Source organism: Calidris pugnax, unplaced genomic scaffold, assembly GCF_001431845.1.
Source record: "Calidris pugnax isolate Ruff unplaced genomic scaffold, ASM143184v1 scaffold9, whole genome shotgun sequence".
Classification (NCBI taxonomy): Eukaryota; Metazoa; Chordata; class Aves; order Charadriiformes; family Scolopacidae; genus Calidris; species Calidris pugnax.
Genome location: NW_015090778.1, coordinates 5,519,713 through 5,535,499, shown reverse-complemented (window position 1 = coordinate 5,535,499; position 15,787 = coordinate 5,519,713). Strand labels below are relative to the sequence as shown.

Genomic DNA, 15,787 nt, shown 5'->3' with positions numbered 1-15,787 from the left:
GTTGTGCCGGGCTTCACCTCCCCTCCCTGCTGCCCTGCTGACAGCAGGGCCACCCTGCTCCCTTCAGCGGGCCCAGAGGAGCAATGGCGGAGACGTGGCCCGGGGCGACGGGGACAGCCCGTTGCTCTGGGGTCATTTCTAGTCAGGCCCTTCAGCGGGCAGCCCCGTTGCTATGGCAGCGGGGGCTTTCCACGCCAGGCCCTGCGCGGCGCAGCCCCCCCGTCGCTATGGTAACGGGGGCCTTCCACTGAGGGCGGCGCGCACCATGGCGGCGCCCTTGCTGAGCGCGGCGCTGTGCGGCGTTCGGAGCGGGCGGGCCTTCGGCACGGCTGGTGAGACACGGGCCGGGGAGCCCCGGTTCCCCGTGAGTGGGAGTCGTTTGGAGTCGGGGAGGGGGACGGAGGAGGGAGCTGTCGGACGCCTGGGTTCTCCAAGCGTGCCTGGCGGGGCCGGCTCGGGGAGGCGGGGGTGGTTCTGGCCCGGGACGGCGCTCCCCGCTCTTCCCGGGCTCTCTCGGCCTCGTTTTTTTGCTCTCTGTGTAAAACGGGAACTCTCTCCGCTTCCAGCTGCGCTCTGCAAGCGGGCAGCCCCGCTGGGGCCCATGCCCAACGAGGATATTGACGTCAGCAACTTGGAAACGCTGGAAAAATACCGCAGTTTCACTCGCTATTTCAAACTGGCGGAAAAGGAGAGCAGGAAGCCCCGCTGGTGGAAGACGTACTGGCAGCACACCAACCCCCAGCCAGGTACTCGCGGAAGGAGCTGCACAGCACGGTTTTGCTGCTGAGGGTCCATAGGTTTGTTGTTGGGACCATGGGTTTGCCCCAAAACCCACCCTGTAGAGAGCTGATGGGATGCTTTGGCATGAAGTTGGCCCTTCTCCCATATAGAAGCTTGCAGAGCACAAATATCTTCAAGGGAATAGATAGCAGTTCTCTGGAAGGAGGGAGGCCAGGACCTGCCAAAAGATATGGAGCAGGTTAAAGAAGTGATTCCTTGACACCCCAATAGCATCAGAGAAAGCAGATCAGGAACCAGAGCTTTAGACCAGCAGCAAAAAATAGAGTTTGGTAGCTCTGCTGAGCAGCTGCAGAGACCAGACCTGCTCACCAGCTGGCAAACCTCTGGGCTGGGGCTGTGCTGAGCTGGGGGAGGAGGAGGGAGCAGAAGCATGGGGGAGGAGAGGGAAGGCAGAGGTGGTAGAACTGAGTGATGTGTGAAAAAGAAGGAAACCTCAAGACAGTCTCTAACATTTTGCAGCAGTTTTGTGTTTGGGTATTTCGGGTATTAGCGTTTCTCACATTGATGATTTTCTCACCCCTCTCTGAAGAGCCAAAGACCGACATCAGCCTGCCACATGGTAAGCGGCTGCGGGCAAAGGAAATCAAGGAAAGAAAAAAGATCCTGAGGGAAAACCGCCAGAATGCTGAGATGGAGAGAGCAGCGCGGCTCCGGACTGGTCTGTACCCTCCCACCTCCCTCCCTCCCTGCCCCAGCTGCTCGGTCCCCAGCTGCCTCCTGCAACGTTTCTCTCTCCTTGCAGCGCTCATCCCCCTCGATGAAGTCCGAGCTGAGTGGGAGAAGACCAGTGGCCCGTTCCACAAGCAGCGTGTGGCAGAGCGTTGCGGGATATTTCGTGATTTGTTCAAGGGGGCCACCTTCACCCCCTGGGTTACTTTGAGGGTGGAGTACAACCAAGAAGACGAGCACTTCGTGCCAGTCTATTATGGCAACATGGTGACTCCATCTGAGGTGTGTGAGGGGAGCTGGGAACAACCTTAACCTCGTGGGGAGCCTGTGTGTTTTTGTCAGATGCTTCTAATGGGCATTGTCTGCTCTGAGGGGTTTCTTTTACAGGGGTATTTCCCCAGTGATGAAGGAAACACGTTTCTTGGGTGTGCTAAGAACAGAGCTTTGAAACAGGATTGTTGTCTGCTGGCAGGCTGATGTTTATTAATGCTACTGGGGTGTTCTCCAGGTGGAGCTGGATTACTCGGTGGCATGACCATGACAAGTTTATATTCTTTCCTTAGAAATCATGACATGGTCTTAATGGAACCTTTTGTCTGACTGATTTATATTCTCTTTATGTTGCTCCTTTAGGCTTCTAGTCCCCCTGCAGTGTCCTATGAAGCAGGTAAAGGCTCCCTCTGGACTTTGTTGCTGACAAATCCAGGTGAGTAGCAAGTTCTTTAAAAAGACCTTATTTAAACTGGGTTATTTCAACTCTGCTTTTGGTTAGGTCCTGTTTCTTTTGGTTGCACGTTATCTTCTAATTAGAGATGTGTTACATACACATGTATTTGGGGAGGTTGTAGCCTCCCTAAATCTCTAGCAGCTGAGATGAGACAGTGATGCAGTGGGACCTATGTCACAGTGTAGGGGAAGCAATTCCCTGACTCCCATCTCTTGTTTGCTCCCAAACTCTTCTCTCCCTCAACAATCTGCCAGGGAGGTAGGTTAGCTGACATTGTTCACCCTGAGAAACCAAGGCACAGTGAAGCAGCTGACCAAGAAATCCTTTTAATCTTGGAATTAGGTCTGTAGAGTTCTTTGCTCGATCCTATAGGAATGAGTTAGTTTTCTGCTAGGAGGGGGATGCTGGGAGGTCTGGAGCTGCCCCCTCTGTTCAGCGGGGGGCTGGGTGTCCTCACTTTGGGGTTGATGAGAACACCAGGTTGTCACTAAGTCGACTTTTTCCCTTTTGTGCGTTTGCAGATGGACATTTAAGAGACACGGAGTCGGAGTACCTGCACTGGCTGGTGTGAGTACTGCACATCAGTGCTGCTGAGCTCAGGGAAAGCCCGGGTAGAGAGGACAGAAACTCCAACAGAGCTCGGGAATAAGCATTTGCTGAGACAGTTCCGTGGCTTTCTCTGGTGCTCCTGCTGCATTACCCCTGTGTTCTGGGTTCTGGGTCCTGCTAAAGATGCAGTAGTTCCAGGTGTTGCTGCTGTTGGGCATTCACGTGGCAGGAGGTGTTTTTTCTTCCAGTGGAAACAGCCTCCTCTAGTCAAACAGAGTGTAACCACATCGAAACACAGCACGGGGTGACTTGCAGTCCTGGGTGAATCTCCCAGTCCCGTTGGAGGGAAGTGGGTGGAGATATATTTATATATATAAAATGAAGTAAACTTCTTTGCGTTCAGGACAAACATCCCAGGCAACGACATCAAGTCGGGTAAGGAGATCTGCCACTACTTGCCCCCCTTCCCTGCCATGGGAACTGGCTACCATCGCTTCATCTTCCTCCTCTTCAAGCAAGACTGCCCCATAGATTTCAGCGAGGATGTTCGGCCAACGCCATGGTAATTCAGGCTTTCACACAGCAGTTTCACACTCACTTGGCGAGGCTGTTACTGCTTGTTATGATGACGTGTTTATTACTGCTGTAGGAGAGCAGTTCCTTTTAATCTGCAGGGCTGTTTGGGGTTTGGGTGTCACCTGAAGCCAAAATCCCAGCCCTGCAAGCAACGCGGAGTCCTATTGCTTTAAAGCAGATTGTTAAGAAGATGTTTTTTCCTGCCTGGGGCAGGAATGTGCACGGAGCTGGAGGAGCTGGAAGATGTATTTTAGCGACTTCCTTTTCCACCTCTGTTTTATAGACTCTGAGATGATGTGGGGAGGTAGTTGCCTACCAGCGCGCTGCAGGAAAAGAGAATCACCTCAGCTCTTGTGCTTGTGTCTCCTTTCCAGCCACAGCCTCAAGATGCGAACCTTCAGCACGTTTGACTTCTACAGAAAGCACGAGGATGCGATGACCCCGGCGGGGCTGGCGTTCTTCCAGTGTCAGTGGGACAGCTCCGTCACCTCCGTCTTCCATCAGCTGCTCAGTAAGAAATGCAGGGTGTGGGGGGTGCTGGAAGGGGGGGCCCATCTGTGGGGTGGGACGTGGCCTTGCGGGTAACACACAGGGTCAGGGAGCCAGCTTGGTCCTGGCACTTGTCCAGGGTCTGTTACAGCACAGACCGGGTACTTAGGGAGCCATCCTCCACCAAACTAACAGCAGTCTGAGGAAACAAGCTCTGAAAGGCCATTTTGAATGAACGTTTTAAAATATCACCAAGAGAGCCTTTGCCACATGTGTGTGGGGGAGGAGGGGGGACCTTGCTGATGAAGGAGGGGGTCTGGGGCTTGGATCTGAGCCGTATCACTAACGTTCTGCATCACCCCTTTACAGACATGAGGGAGCCTGTGTTTGAGTTCGTGCGGCCGCCCGTTTACCATCCTCCACAGTTAAAGTTCCCCCGCCACCAGCCTCTGAGGTACCTGGACAGATACCGAGACACCCAGGAGCCCACCTACGGCATTTATTAGGGGCCTGGCAGCCCCTCGAGGTGCTCTGGTGTACGCTGGGGTGCCGGCCAGGCAGACAGGGCTGCCACCTTCCCTGCATTCACAAAGTCTCAGCCCATCGGCTCCCAGTTTCCCCTGTGCGAGGAGATGGGGGTAGCAGGGATTCCGTGGTGCTGGCAGCTGTGTGGTCAGAGGGTACTTAAAAAGGAGGTTTGTAGATAAAAGCAAATCTCTGATGAGGCTGAAATCTTGCTACTGATTGTGTAGCAGAGCTGGTCAGTCAGGGTGGTGGGGCAGACTCACCCAAAGATGCCCTGCCTTGTTTCTCTCAAAGGATCGTGTTCTTTTTTTGCCCGTTTATGGAACAAACAGAGCCAGGCCAGCCTGGATTTCCTCCCCTCACAGCGCTGTGATTCAGGGCTGCCTTGGCTTTCATTTGTACAGTCCTCTTAAAGAGATGGGTCTGATTAAACACACTCTGAGTGATGCTGGTGGCACTGCCTTGTCTTTATTGGGAAGAGCTCGGTACCCCAGCGAGGTGGTGCAGAACTGGGGAGCTGGAGAAGGGCATCCCTTCCCCTGTCTGAGTTCTCTTTCCCACCTTAGATGTTGTAGGGCAGGAGGAGTGCAGCTACACAGGTGGGTAAACCTGTGGAGATGGCTTCTCCCAACCTCCATCCAAGCACATGGACCTCAGTCTCCTTCCTTTCACTCCCTGGAGAGCACATACCTGGTGTGGATGGTTGGAGCAAAAGTAGATCTGGGGTTGGGGCAGACACACAGTGGTGTCCTGGTAACCAGGCTGTGGAGAGACTCCACTTTCTGCTGGGCTCTGCAGGGCGCTTTGTGTATCCCCACTGACATGTTTAAATCTCCAAATACCAACACATTCCTGCCGTGGCAACTGCCTGTTCTCAGCTCTGGTTCTCAGTAACTTTTTATCTGAGGTTCCCCCCTTCCTCAGGAAATAAGAGCCTCCAGCAAACAATGGAGATTGTGCTGAAATGTCAATGCTGAAACGAAATGCTGAAATGTTACCAGCTACACCCAAGCTCCTTGAACTCTCCTCCCACCCTGAAGGGTTCTGGGGTCTGGTTAAAGCCTGGAACAGGTTGCCCAGAGAAGCTGTGGCTGCCCCATCCCTGGAGGGGTTCAAAACCAGGTTGGAGGGGGCTTTGAGCAACCTGCTCTGGTGGGAGGTGTCCCTGCCCGGGGCAGGGGGTGGCACTGGATGATCTTTAAGGTCCCTTCCAACCCAAACCATTCTGTGATTCCATGAATTAGCTGGTGAGGTGGCGACAGTGGGAGTGCAGGTGTCCTGCGGCGCCAGGCAGACACAGGTTGTGTTATGCCTCTCTCTTGGTAAGAATTTGCAGATTCAGCCCAAAGAAATGTTTTAGGGGCTGAACCTATGCAGGACTACATGGGGAGTTGTGATAAATCTCCAGTCACCTCCTGGGTCCCAGGGACACTCTGGGGGGTGGCTCCGAGGCCACCTGTGATACAGAAACTGCTCTGACCCCCGCAGCAGCCTGCTGGCAAGCCCCTGGCTGCCACACGGACCTGCTCCCTGCTTGTCCTCGCAGGTGGAAGCAGAGCCGTGGGTGTGGGGAGGCTGTGGAACCATAAACTGAGGCTGGGAGCCTGAGCACAAGTGATAGCACGTCTGCACGGGCAAGGAGATAAGGTTTGGACTGGAAGCTTGGGAGCTTTTTCTCCTGAAACTGAACTGTACGAAATCAAGGTGAAGGTGGCACCACAATCGCCTCTGGGCAGAAGCCTCCACCTGCCACCTGAGCAGGGACTGATTGCCCAGATAATGCCCTTACTGTGTTTTGTGGCACAAGGAACTTAGCAGGAAAAGGAGCAGTGGAGTGAGCCTGGGGCCATGCGAACAGCAGGAGCTGTGGTTTAAAATGGAAAGATAAAGAGGGCAGGATGTGCCCTGGCCGGCTGTTGGCATGTGTCACAGCCCTTATCACTGCAGAGGGAGGTGACAAGTGGCTGCAGCAGCAGTGGGTGCCCCTCTCTGCTGGTTCCCAGGCTGGCAGCGCTGTACTGGGGTCTCTCTGCCATGGGGGACCACCATGCTCTGCCCAGGGACCCATCCCTGGCAGAGGTGAGGATGCCAGGAAGTTCCTTCAAAGGGCAAAAAAGGAGCGAAATCAGATTATACATCGTACGTGTGCCCGTGCAAAGGTGTTCGCAGACATCCACCTGGCTCTGAACCTTGTGGTGTGTCTCCCTGTGCTGTCCCTGCAGCGTTTCATCCTCCCTGGAGCCTCCTGCTCTGCTTTGCTGCCCTCCCTGTCCCCGGGGGCAGCAGCTCCAACCCTGCCCAGCCTGTGGCACAGCCAGCGGGGCGATGGGGATGCCCACTGGGTGTCTCTTTAAGAGCACGCCTGGCTCGGAGCCCTGACCCGCCTCTGTGCTCAGCGTCACCATATCTTCCTCCTTTGCACAGCCGAGTTTCTATTTCCCCGGCTTCTTTCTGCCCCCGTCACCTTGATCCCTGGCACAAGCATGATGGCATCGCCCGTCCTGCAGAAGCTGGAGTGCTCCATCTGCCTGGAGCTCTTCAAGGTGCCCGTCACTTTGCCCTGCGGGCACAACTTCTGCAAGACCTGCATCAGCGACCACTGGGACAAGCAAGAGCGGGTGCCCACCGGGGCCGAGAAGGGCTACAGGTGCCCCCAGTGCCGCAGGGACTATGAGCAGCGCCCGTTCCTGGAGAAGAACGTCACCCTGTGCAGCGTGGTGGAGCTGGCCAGGGATGGAGAGGCACGGGCCCCCGGCACGGAGAGGTGCGAGGTGGCCCCGGGCGAGCTGTGCTCACAGCACGGGCGCCCGCTGGAGCTGTACTGCCAGGAGGAGCGGCGGTGCATCTGCTGCGTCTGCACCGTCCAGCAGTGCCAGCGGCACCGCCGGGTGCTCTTAGAGGAGGAGCGCTCCAAAAAGCAGGTTGGAGAGATGATGGGTGGCAGGACGGTGCGGGGGTGGGAGCAGGGGGGAGCGACGGCAGCTCGGGCATATCGCAACATCTGCCCCTGATGTCCCATGCCCTGCTGTGGGGATGTGGTGTGCCTCCGTGTGCTGAGCTGTGCCCGGTCTCAGCTGAACAGGAGGCTGGCACGGGCTCTGGGCAGGGTGATGATGCCAGTGCCAGGCTGCTCCCCAAGAAATTGGGGGCCATCAGGAGCAGCAGAGAGCTGGGTAAATCCAGCAGCTCCAGGTGAACAGTGTCATATGTGTTTGTGACCTCATGATTTAGAGGAAACAGCTAAAAATGGGTGAAAGACAGCACAGGGAGGGTTTTACTTAGTGAGCCTGGTGGCAGCCTCTCCCCTTCCCAAGCTTTCTCCTTCCCTGCAAGCCTTGTCCTGCAGCCCTGAGAGGGCTCCTGGGGGCAGCAGCACGCTGCACCGTGGGACGTTGGTGCCTTTCTTTGCAGGCTCTTTTGAAAGAGTCCCTGGAAAAAGCCCAGGAGGAATCAGAGAGGATCAAGCAGGTGATGCAGAAGCTGGAGGAGCAAACACACAGCATCAAGGTAAGACTGTGACCACCTCTGTGCTGGGTGTGCAGGTGGGAGCGTGCTGGCTCTCACGGCTTTTCCCCACTCAGATCTCCTCTGAGGAGCTCAAATCCACGATTCTGAGCAAGTTTGCCCTCCTGAAGAAAGCCCTGGAGGATTGCCAGTGGCAGACAGTGGCCAGGATTGAGCGAGAGCAGGCGGCAGTGCTGGGACGCATGGAAGAGGACTGGAGCCTCCTGAAGGACCACCTGGACCACCTCACCCAGCATGAGGAGAGGGCTCAGCGCCTGCTGGCCTGCCCCAACCACAGGACCTTCCTCCAGGTACCACCATCCCCTCTAACTGTGAGCTTTTGATGAGGACAAAGATGAGGTCAACCCCTTCTCCAGGGGGAGACACGTCCTCAGCCCGGCTCAGGGATGATGGCACAGGGCTGTGGGGAAGAGCTGCTTTTGTGGGGGTTACTGAAAAGTTGGGGTGGTGATGCTGAATCAGAGTGGACGGTGCTGCTCATGGGGTCATGGGCAGCATCTGCCACCTTGAAACTGCTCATCAAGGCTCTTCCACCACCAGCAAAACACAAAGTCCTGTGCCACAGCCCCTCTGCAACTGTCCCCTGGCCCCATGTGCCAACCGCAGCTAATGGCCAATGTTTTGGGAATGCCCCTGTCACCCACCATGGAGAAGGGATGTGTGTGGACGGGTTTTGGAGCTGCAAATCCTCCCCAGGCCAGTGCATGGGTGTCTGTGCGTCCATCCACAGGAGTTTCCCCTGCTTCCATCTCTGGAGAGCCCAGAGGTGGTGGTCCCCACGGAGTTCAGTGCAGCCAACACAGTCAAGCCCATCGCTGAGATCCTTACCGACGTCTCCAGGCTCCTGCTGGAGGACTTGCCCGGCTCTGTGGCCTCTGAAGCCCCTGACCCCGTTGGCCAAGGTAAGCCCTCTGCTTGCCAGGCCACCCCGAAGGGCTCCAAGTCACCCTGAACCACAGTCTGGCTGGTGTCACCGGGATGGGGACAGGGCTGCTGGGTGTAGGGGGTTGGGATGGGGACACGCATCTACTGTATCAATGGGGTGGGGTGAGCTGGGTGGCTTCCCTATGGCCCCTCCTTGATGGCAATGCCAAGCAGCTGTGCCATGTGCCCACTCCCAGGCTTGGATACGATGGATTTCCTCCTCCTCCTCCTCCCATCAAAGCTGGGTAGGGACAAGTTTTTGGGTGTTGTCACTCAAAATGCCTGTCCCCATCCTCTACAGGCCTGGTGCAGCCCAAGGAGCCAGCAGTGAAGGTGGTGGCCCCTCTCCCTGCGTGCCAACTCCGAGATAAGCTTCTGAAGGGTGAGGAGCACACGGGGGGGAGTGGGAGAAGAGCACCCCACTGGGGTCCCCAGCAGGCGGAGGTTTCACCAGGCTGAGCCCTTCCCCAGGAGGAGGGTGGTTGTGGCTGTGGTGAAGGGTGCTCCTTCCCTGATTCTCCTAATTCCTCTCCCTAAATGTGGTGAAGAGATGGACAGGCTGGGGGACATCAAGTGGCTGGGAAAGGGCTCCTTAGGGGGTGAGCAGCACCGGGCATCACTTTCTTGTGGAAACAGAGGTTGCTAGTGCCTGGCATTGGGTCAGTTGCTGACCCAGATCTTGCCCCAGATCCTGTTCCATCTTCTCTTTTTCACCCACCTTGGGCGTCTCGCCCGGGCAGGAACGACGTGCCTGTTCCCAAGGATCCATATTTAGACACAGCACTTTCCCACAGGCAGGCAGGCAGCATCAGAGGAGGCTTGGATACGATGGATTTCCTCCTCCTCTTCCTCTTCCTCCCATCAAAGCTGGGTAGGGACAAGTTTTTGGGTGTTGTCACTCAAAATGCCTGTCCCCATCCTCTACAGGCCTGGTGCAGCCCAAGGAGCCAGCAGTGAAGGTGGTGGCCCCTCTCCCCGCGTGCCAACTCCGAGATAAGCTTCTGAAGGGTGAGGAGCACATGAGGGGGAGTGGGAGAAGAGCACCCCACTGGGGTCCCCAGCAGGTGGAGGTTTCACCAGGCTGAGCCCTTCCCCAGGAGGAGGGTGGTTGTGGCTGTGGTGAAGGGTGCTCCTTCCCTGATTCTCCTAATTCCTCTCCCTAAATGTGGTGAAGAGATGGACAGGCTGGGGGACATCAAGTGGCTGGGAAAGGGCTCCTTAGGGGGTGAGCAGCACCGGGCATCACTTTCTTGTGGAAACAGAGGTTGCTAGTGCCTGGCATTGGGTCAGTTGCTGACCCAGATCTTGCCCCAGATCCTGTTCCATCTTCTCTTTTTCACCCACCTTGGGCGTCTCGCCCGGGCAGGAACGACGTGCCTGTTCCCAAGGATCCATATTTAGACACAGCACTTTCCCACAGGCAGGCAGGCAGCATCAGAGGATGTGTCCAGAGGAGAGCCACCAAGCTGGTGAGGGGTCTGGAGAACAAGTCATACAAGGAGAGGCTGAGGGAACTTGGCATGTTTAGTTTGGAGACGAGGAGGCTGAGGGGAGACCTCATTGCCCTCTACAACTACCTGAAAGGAGGCTGTAGAGAGGTGGGGGTTGGCTTCTTCTCCCAAGTGAATAATGACAGGACCAGAGGAAATGGTCTGAAGTTGGGGCAGGGGAGGTTTAGATTAGATATTAAGAAGAATTACTTTATTACAGTGGTCAGGCACTGGAACAGCCTGCCCAGGGAGGTGGTGGAGTCACCATCCCTGGAGGTATTTAAGAAATGTGTAGACGTGGCTCTTCAGGGCATGCTCTAGTGCCCAAGATTATTGGTTTGTGGGTGGGTGGGATGTGATGGGGTGTTGTGTTTTTTGTTTTGTTGTTGGTGTGTTTGGGTTTTTTGTTTGGTTTTTTGTTGTTTTTTTTTTAAGGTCAGACTCGGTGATCTCAGAGGTCCCTTCCAACCATGGTGCTTCTGTGATTCTATGTTTAGGGCATGTTGGTCAGGTCGCTGTTGCCAGGGAGGCAATGGATGCCTATGGGACGTGTAGGGATTCCTTCCATCAGGCCCCAGAGAACATTCTCAGGGTTATTAATAGGAAAAAAAATAAAAATGTTATTTCTGAGCAGCAGGCATGAGCTCAGCAGAGCTGGCCAGGCTGGGCTGTTGCAGGAGGAAGGTGAGGTGGTTGTGGCTGGTGACAGCCCGAGGAAGGAGGAGCGCAGCCCACGCAGAGGAGCCTAACTCCCCCCAGTACCCTATTTGCTCACGTAATGCCTGGTTTTTTGGTTTTCTCCCCCTCTCTCTACCCATGCTAATAGTTTTTTGCTCTTAAAATCAAGCACATCTCTTTCAAAACACCCCCAGAGCCACCGCTGCGTGTGGCTGGGAGCTGGGCTGTGCGAGGGCTGCACCGAGCGCTGCGTCTCGGTGTCTCGCCAGCTATTTCTGGGCTGTTTCCGTTCCTTTGAGCAGGTGGTTGGGCAGATATCTCATCATCTCATCTCACCTCACCCCGCTCCCCTTCCCCCCCAAACACGTTACTGCTTTTTGCCTTCTCTTTTGGGAGCCAGTCCTACACAATTTAAACTATGTCGCTCTTGGGAGGGGTGCACACCAAGGTCTGATGAAGCATTTCAGCCCCGTCCTTGCCATTCCTCTTTCCAGACCACCGCAACCTGACCTTCGATCCCAAGACAGCCAACAAGCACCTGAAGCTGTCGAGAAGTAACCGGAAAGCCAAGCACAGCCCCGGTGCCATCTGCGGGCAGATGGAGCAGGGACCCCGCTTCAAGCCCTGGCAGGTGCTGTGCACGCAGAGCTACGGCCACGGCCACCACTACTGGGAGGTGGAGGTCTCCAGCCACTCTGTCGTCCTGGGGGTGACCTACCACAGCCTCCCCTGGGAACTGCAGCAGGGCCAGAAATTCAACATTGGGCTGAACGGGGGCTCCTGGGGGCTGCAGGTGCTGGAGGATTGCTACCTGGCCTGGCACAAGGGCCAGAAGGAGAAAATCCGGGAGCGGCTCTATAAGAACCTGGGGGTCAGCCTGGACTACGGCAAGGGGGTCCTCTCCTTCTACGGCCTCGGGGAGACGATGCAGCTCATCTACTCCTTCCACAATGTCTTCACCGAGCCCCTCTACCCTGTTTTTTGGCTGTGTGAGGGGCGGACGGTGGTGCTGTGCCAGCGGGAATGAGCCGGAGCTGCCGTGCTGCTCCGTTAGCCGGGCCGGGACCCGGGCTGGGACCATGGCCAAGCTGCAGCTGGGGCCATCACGGTGCAAGTGGGATCCCAATCCCAAGATGGAGTGAGGTGCAGTGTTTTAACAAGAGCTGAGACGGCCTGACATGCAAATTAACCCACTCTGATTTGCATATGCAGATATCACAGTGACAGAAGTTGGGGCAGAGAAAAGGATCCTGGCCGTGGGGACGAAGCCCATGGTCACTCTGCCTGGGGGACACATGCAGGTGGCCTGTTCCTCCAGATGGGGTGAGGGAAGGGGATAGTGAGGGTGCAAGAATTGGGTTTTTCCTCTTGCTTCTATCCCTGCCAAACCTCCCAAGGCAGGAGAAGATTTGGGGTGAGGGAGACCCTGGAAGGGGGGGGTCCTTCATCCATGGGGTGGTATGGAGTGATGCACAGCAAGCCCTGCGCTCCCCCAGCCCCACATGCAGGCTGGTCTTGCTCCACCAGTCCCTCCCAGTCCTCTCTTGCCCCCCCAGTCCCTCCCAATCCTTTCTTGCCGCTCTCGGATGTGGCAGAGCACCACTTTAGAGTGCTGTATACGAAGCTGCTTTCCATAATAAAGCTCTATTTTCCTACTGGTTTGACTTTGGTGCTGGTGGGTGAGCTGGGTGCCCCTGCTCCCACACCCATCCCCTCAGGACCCCATCCTGCCCCTTTTGTGGGGCTGGCAGCGGGGAGCAGCCCCAGGTAGTGACCCACGTGGCGGCAGAAATGAAAGGTGCTTTATTGAGAGCGGAGCTGCCGCGATAAGGAAGCCTGGTTCCCCAACGGCTCTGGCTCCGAGGTCGCTCTGGCACGGAAGCAAATCCGAAGCTTTGATTGAAGCTTTTCCAAGGGCGAAACCACAGGTCTGGCATCTCCTGCCGCCCCCGCTGGGACACTGGGGAGGACTAACGGGGCGAAACTGGGCACTGGTTCAAAGGTGGTGGAGACACGTGGATGAACCTGTGGGGAACGAATTGCATCAGCTGGTTTCCTTTGGGGGAAAAGGGCTTAAAAGGATCGATCCCCCTTCTTTGGGGACAGATGCATTTTGTCTTGCTGCGCTTTCTCCTTCACCCCCCACCTCCCCTCTCCTCCCAGCCCTGTCCTTGGGTGGGACCTGGGACGGGCATGGACCTGGGAATGGATCCAAGCTGAAAACTTGTCTGTGCACCCTCCACAGGAGGAGGATCTGCTGTGTTTACCAGGCAGATCCTTCGACTAAAAGCACTTTGGTGTCTCCCCAGCCCCACTCCTGGTTGGTGCCTACCTCCTCCTGCCGGGGCCAGAGGAAGAGGGGAGAAGGTCTGAGCCAGGACCTGGGCACTGGAATGCTTTTTGGCCCTGGGAATGGCTGATGTGGGTCGATGGGCACAAGGGCTGGCAGGAATGGACTTGCAGCCATGTAATGGGGGGAGCTCGGGACCCTCCATGTGGCCCCCGGGTGGGGAGCAGCTCCTGGGGGGGGGCAGTGGGGTGCCAGCAGATTCTGGGGCAGCAGAGCCCGGGGGGGCAGAGGATGCTCGTAGGGGACAGCAGACCCCTGGGAGGGCGATGGGAACGGGCTGGCAACAGCTTCTCAGGACAGAAGATTTGGGGGGTGCCCTGGGGGCAGCAGACCCACGTGATGGGTCCAGATCCCAGTGGGGCCGATCCTTTAGGAGGCAGCAGACCCTGGGTGGGATGCCATCCACCCTCAGCAGGGTGACATCGTCCCGGGGAGGCGGGACACACACACACACACACACACAAATCTCCGAGAAGGCAGCAGATGCTGGGGAGGGGACCGGATGCCCGGCGCCGGGAGCAGATCCCGGGGGTGAGACCCCCCCCTCAAGGTGGGACGAGTGACTGGAGACCGCGCCCGGGAGCGCCCCGCCGTCCTCCGCCGAGGCGTTCCGGTTGGCGTTGGCGGCTCCGGGATTGCCCGACGGTCCTTTCTGTTGTCCCATCTGCCTCGACCTCCTGAAGGACCCGGTGACGGTACCCTGCGGTCATAACTTCTGTCAAGGTTGCTTGGGGGCTCTCCGTCAGCGCCCGGGCCCCCCCGACGGCAGCGGGGGGGCGGGCGGGGCTGCCCGCTGCCCGCTCTGCCAGGAGCCCGTCCCCGCAGCCTTGCGGCTCCGCAAGAACCGCGCCCTCTGCGAGGTCCTGCCGCTGCTGGCAGCCGCCGCCGCCGCCACCGCTTCGTCCCCTTCATCCCCGACCCCCCCGTCCCCCCCGATGGCACCGGGAGCCGAAGAGGAGGATGCGGCGGGGGAGGAAGGAGCGCCGGTGCTGTGCGACGTCTGCCCGCCGGAGTCTCGGGCGGCGGCGGCGCGGTCGTGCCTGGTTTGTTTGGCTTCTTTCTGCGGAGCCCACCTGGAGCCCCACCGGCGGGCCCCCGCCTTCCGCGCCCACCGCCTGGTAGCCCCGTTGCGGCGGCTGGAAGAGGGGCTCTGCCCCCGCCACCTCCAGCCCCTCGACGGCTTCTGCCGGGTCGAGCAAACCTGCGTCTGCGCCCGCTGCAGAGCCCACGAGCATCGCGCCCACGACGTGGTGCCCCTCGAGAAGGAGCGTGAACACAAGGAGGTGGGTGGGAAGGGGTTTGGGGGGGGGTGTAGGGGGGCGGTGCGTGGAGGACCCCAGGTGAGGATCGTCCCGGCACTGGTGGGATGCGGTGGGTGGGTGGGGAGGATGCTGCGCCCCTGTCCCCACGCGGGACCTAACCCTGGCGTGGGGGCGGCCGTATGGGGTGCGGTGCTGGTGGGGCGTCCTGGGTGGGGTGAGGTGTGGGAGCTCTGGTCCGTGCTGCACCCACGTCCCCACGGGGGACCTAATCCCCACGGGGGACCTAATCCCCACATGGGAGGTGTTGCAGGTGCAGCAGTGTGGGGGGATGCTCTATGTGGGGTGGGGATGGTAATAGATTCTGGGGCAGCAGATCCTGGGGGGGCAGAGGATGCTGGGGGGGGGGCAGAGGATGCTCGCGGAGGGCAACAGATCCCTGGGAGAGGGATTGGAATGTGCTGACAACAGCCTCCCAGGACAGGAGAAGATTTGGGGGGTGCGCAGGGGCAACCCCCGGGGGCACCAGACCCCCAAGGAGGGTCAGCATGGCCCCCTGGCACAGGGGAGGGGGGGATGCTGTGCCATCAGGGCACCCTGTGGGGTGGGGACAGGACGGACAGACCAGGACTGGCATTAGGGGCAAACCCGCTGGGTCTGGTCCTGCTGTGGGGCTGAACTCTCAGTCCCAGTGGGTGTAGGGGTGGGGAGGAGGGTGCCTGGGACACCCCGCAGTGGCCTCCCCCGCGGTCACGGGGCACCCGTCTGCTCCGTCCCGTTCCCACAGCTCCCTCAAGGCGGTTTTTCTCGGCGCGCTGGCAGCCTGCCCGCTCCCGCTCCACCAGCCCTTTGTGTCCTGATGGTTTTTGGCAGCAGGGTTTTTGCTTGGGTTTTTTTTTTTCCGTCACTCCCATTCCCAGATGCAGCTGAGTCACCTCCCAAATTCGCACCCACGAGCCTCCCCCCCCGGGAGCCGGGGCTCCGAGCCCCATGTGGTGCTGCCGCCTTGGGCACTGCTGCCTCGAGTGCGTGGGGCCTCTGCACGCTGCAGGCAGATGGGAGTCTGTGGGGCTCGCAGCGTCGTGGCATCCCCGTGTCTGCGTGGGGCATTTGGAGACCTTGGAAGGGTTTGTTTTTTCCAGGGGAGAGCCCGGGGGCTGCGGACACTCTGGTGGGGAGCACAGTGGCAGCCCCGAGCCAGCTCCCACTCTCGTGTGGGGCCTTG

General features: G+C 58.2%; 3 protein-coding genes across 3 annotated transcripts in view; all 3 read left to right on the top strand.

Moving 5' to 3' along the window:
* Window positions 1-247: 247 nt before the first annotated feature.
* On the top strand, window positions 248-4,783 carry MRPL38 (mitochondrial ribosomal protein L38). The gene is made up of 9 exons (XM_014950451.1): window positions 248-332; window positions 567-746; window positions 1,331-1,459; window positions 1,544-1,752; window positions 2,104-2,176; window positions 2,719-2,764; window positions 3,150-3,308; window positions 3,697-3,833; window positions 4,181-4,783. The coding sequence occupies exons 1-9, from the start codon at window positions 266-268 to the stop codon at window positions 4,315-4,317; spliced, it is 1,137 nt and encodes a 378-aa protein (XP_014805937.1). The 5' UTR covers window positions 248-265; the 3' UTR covers window positions 4,318-4,783.
* A 2,007-nt stretch (window positions 4,784-6,790) lies between these two features.
* On the top strand, window positions 6,791-12,571 carry TRIM65 (tripartite motif containing 65). Its single transcript, XM_014950652.1, has 6 exons — window positions 6,791-7,257; window positions 7,748-7,843; window positions 7,918-8,151; window positions 8,592-8,763; window positions 9,087-9,167; window positions 11,448-12,571. Exons 1-6 carry the CDS (start codon window positions 6,820-6,822, stop codon window positions 11,978-11,980), a joined length of 1,554 nt encoding a protein of 517 aa, XP_014806138.1. The 5' UTR covers window positions 6,791-6,819; the 3' UTR covers window positions 11,981-12,571.
* Window positions 12,572-13,867: 1,296 nt separating this feature from the next.
* The window catches only part of TRIM47 (tripartite motif containing 47), a 16,263-nt gene continuing 14,343 nt past the window's right edge, over window positions 13,868-15,787 (top strand). Inside the window, exon 1 of the mRNA XM_014953746.1 lies at window positions 13,868-14,586. Coding sequence (XP_014809232.1) covers window positions 14,239-14,586 — 348 coding nt within the window. The 5' untranslated portion in view covers window positions 13,868-14,238. The remainder of the gene's footprint in view (window positions 14,587-15,787) is intronic.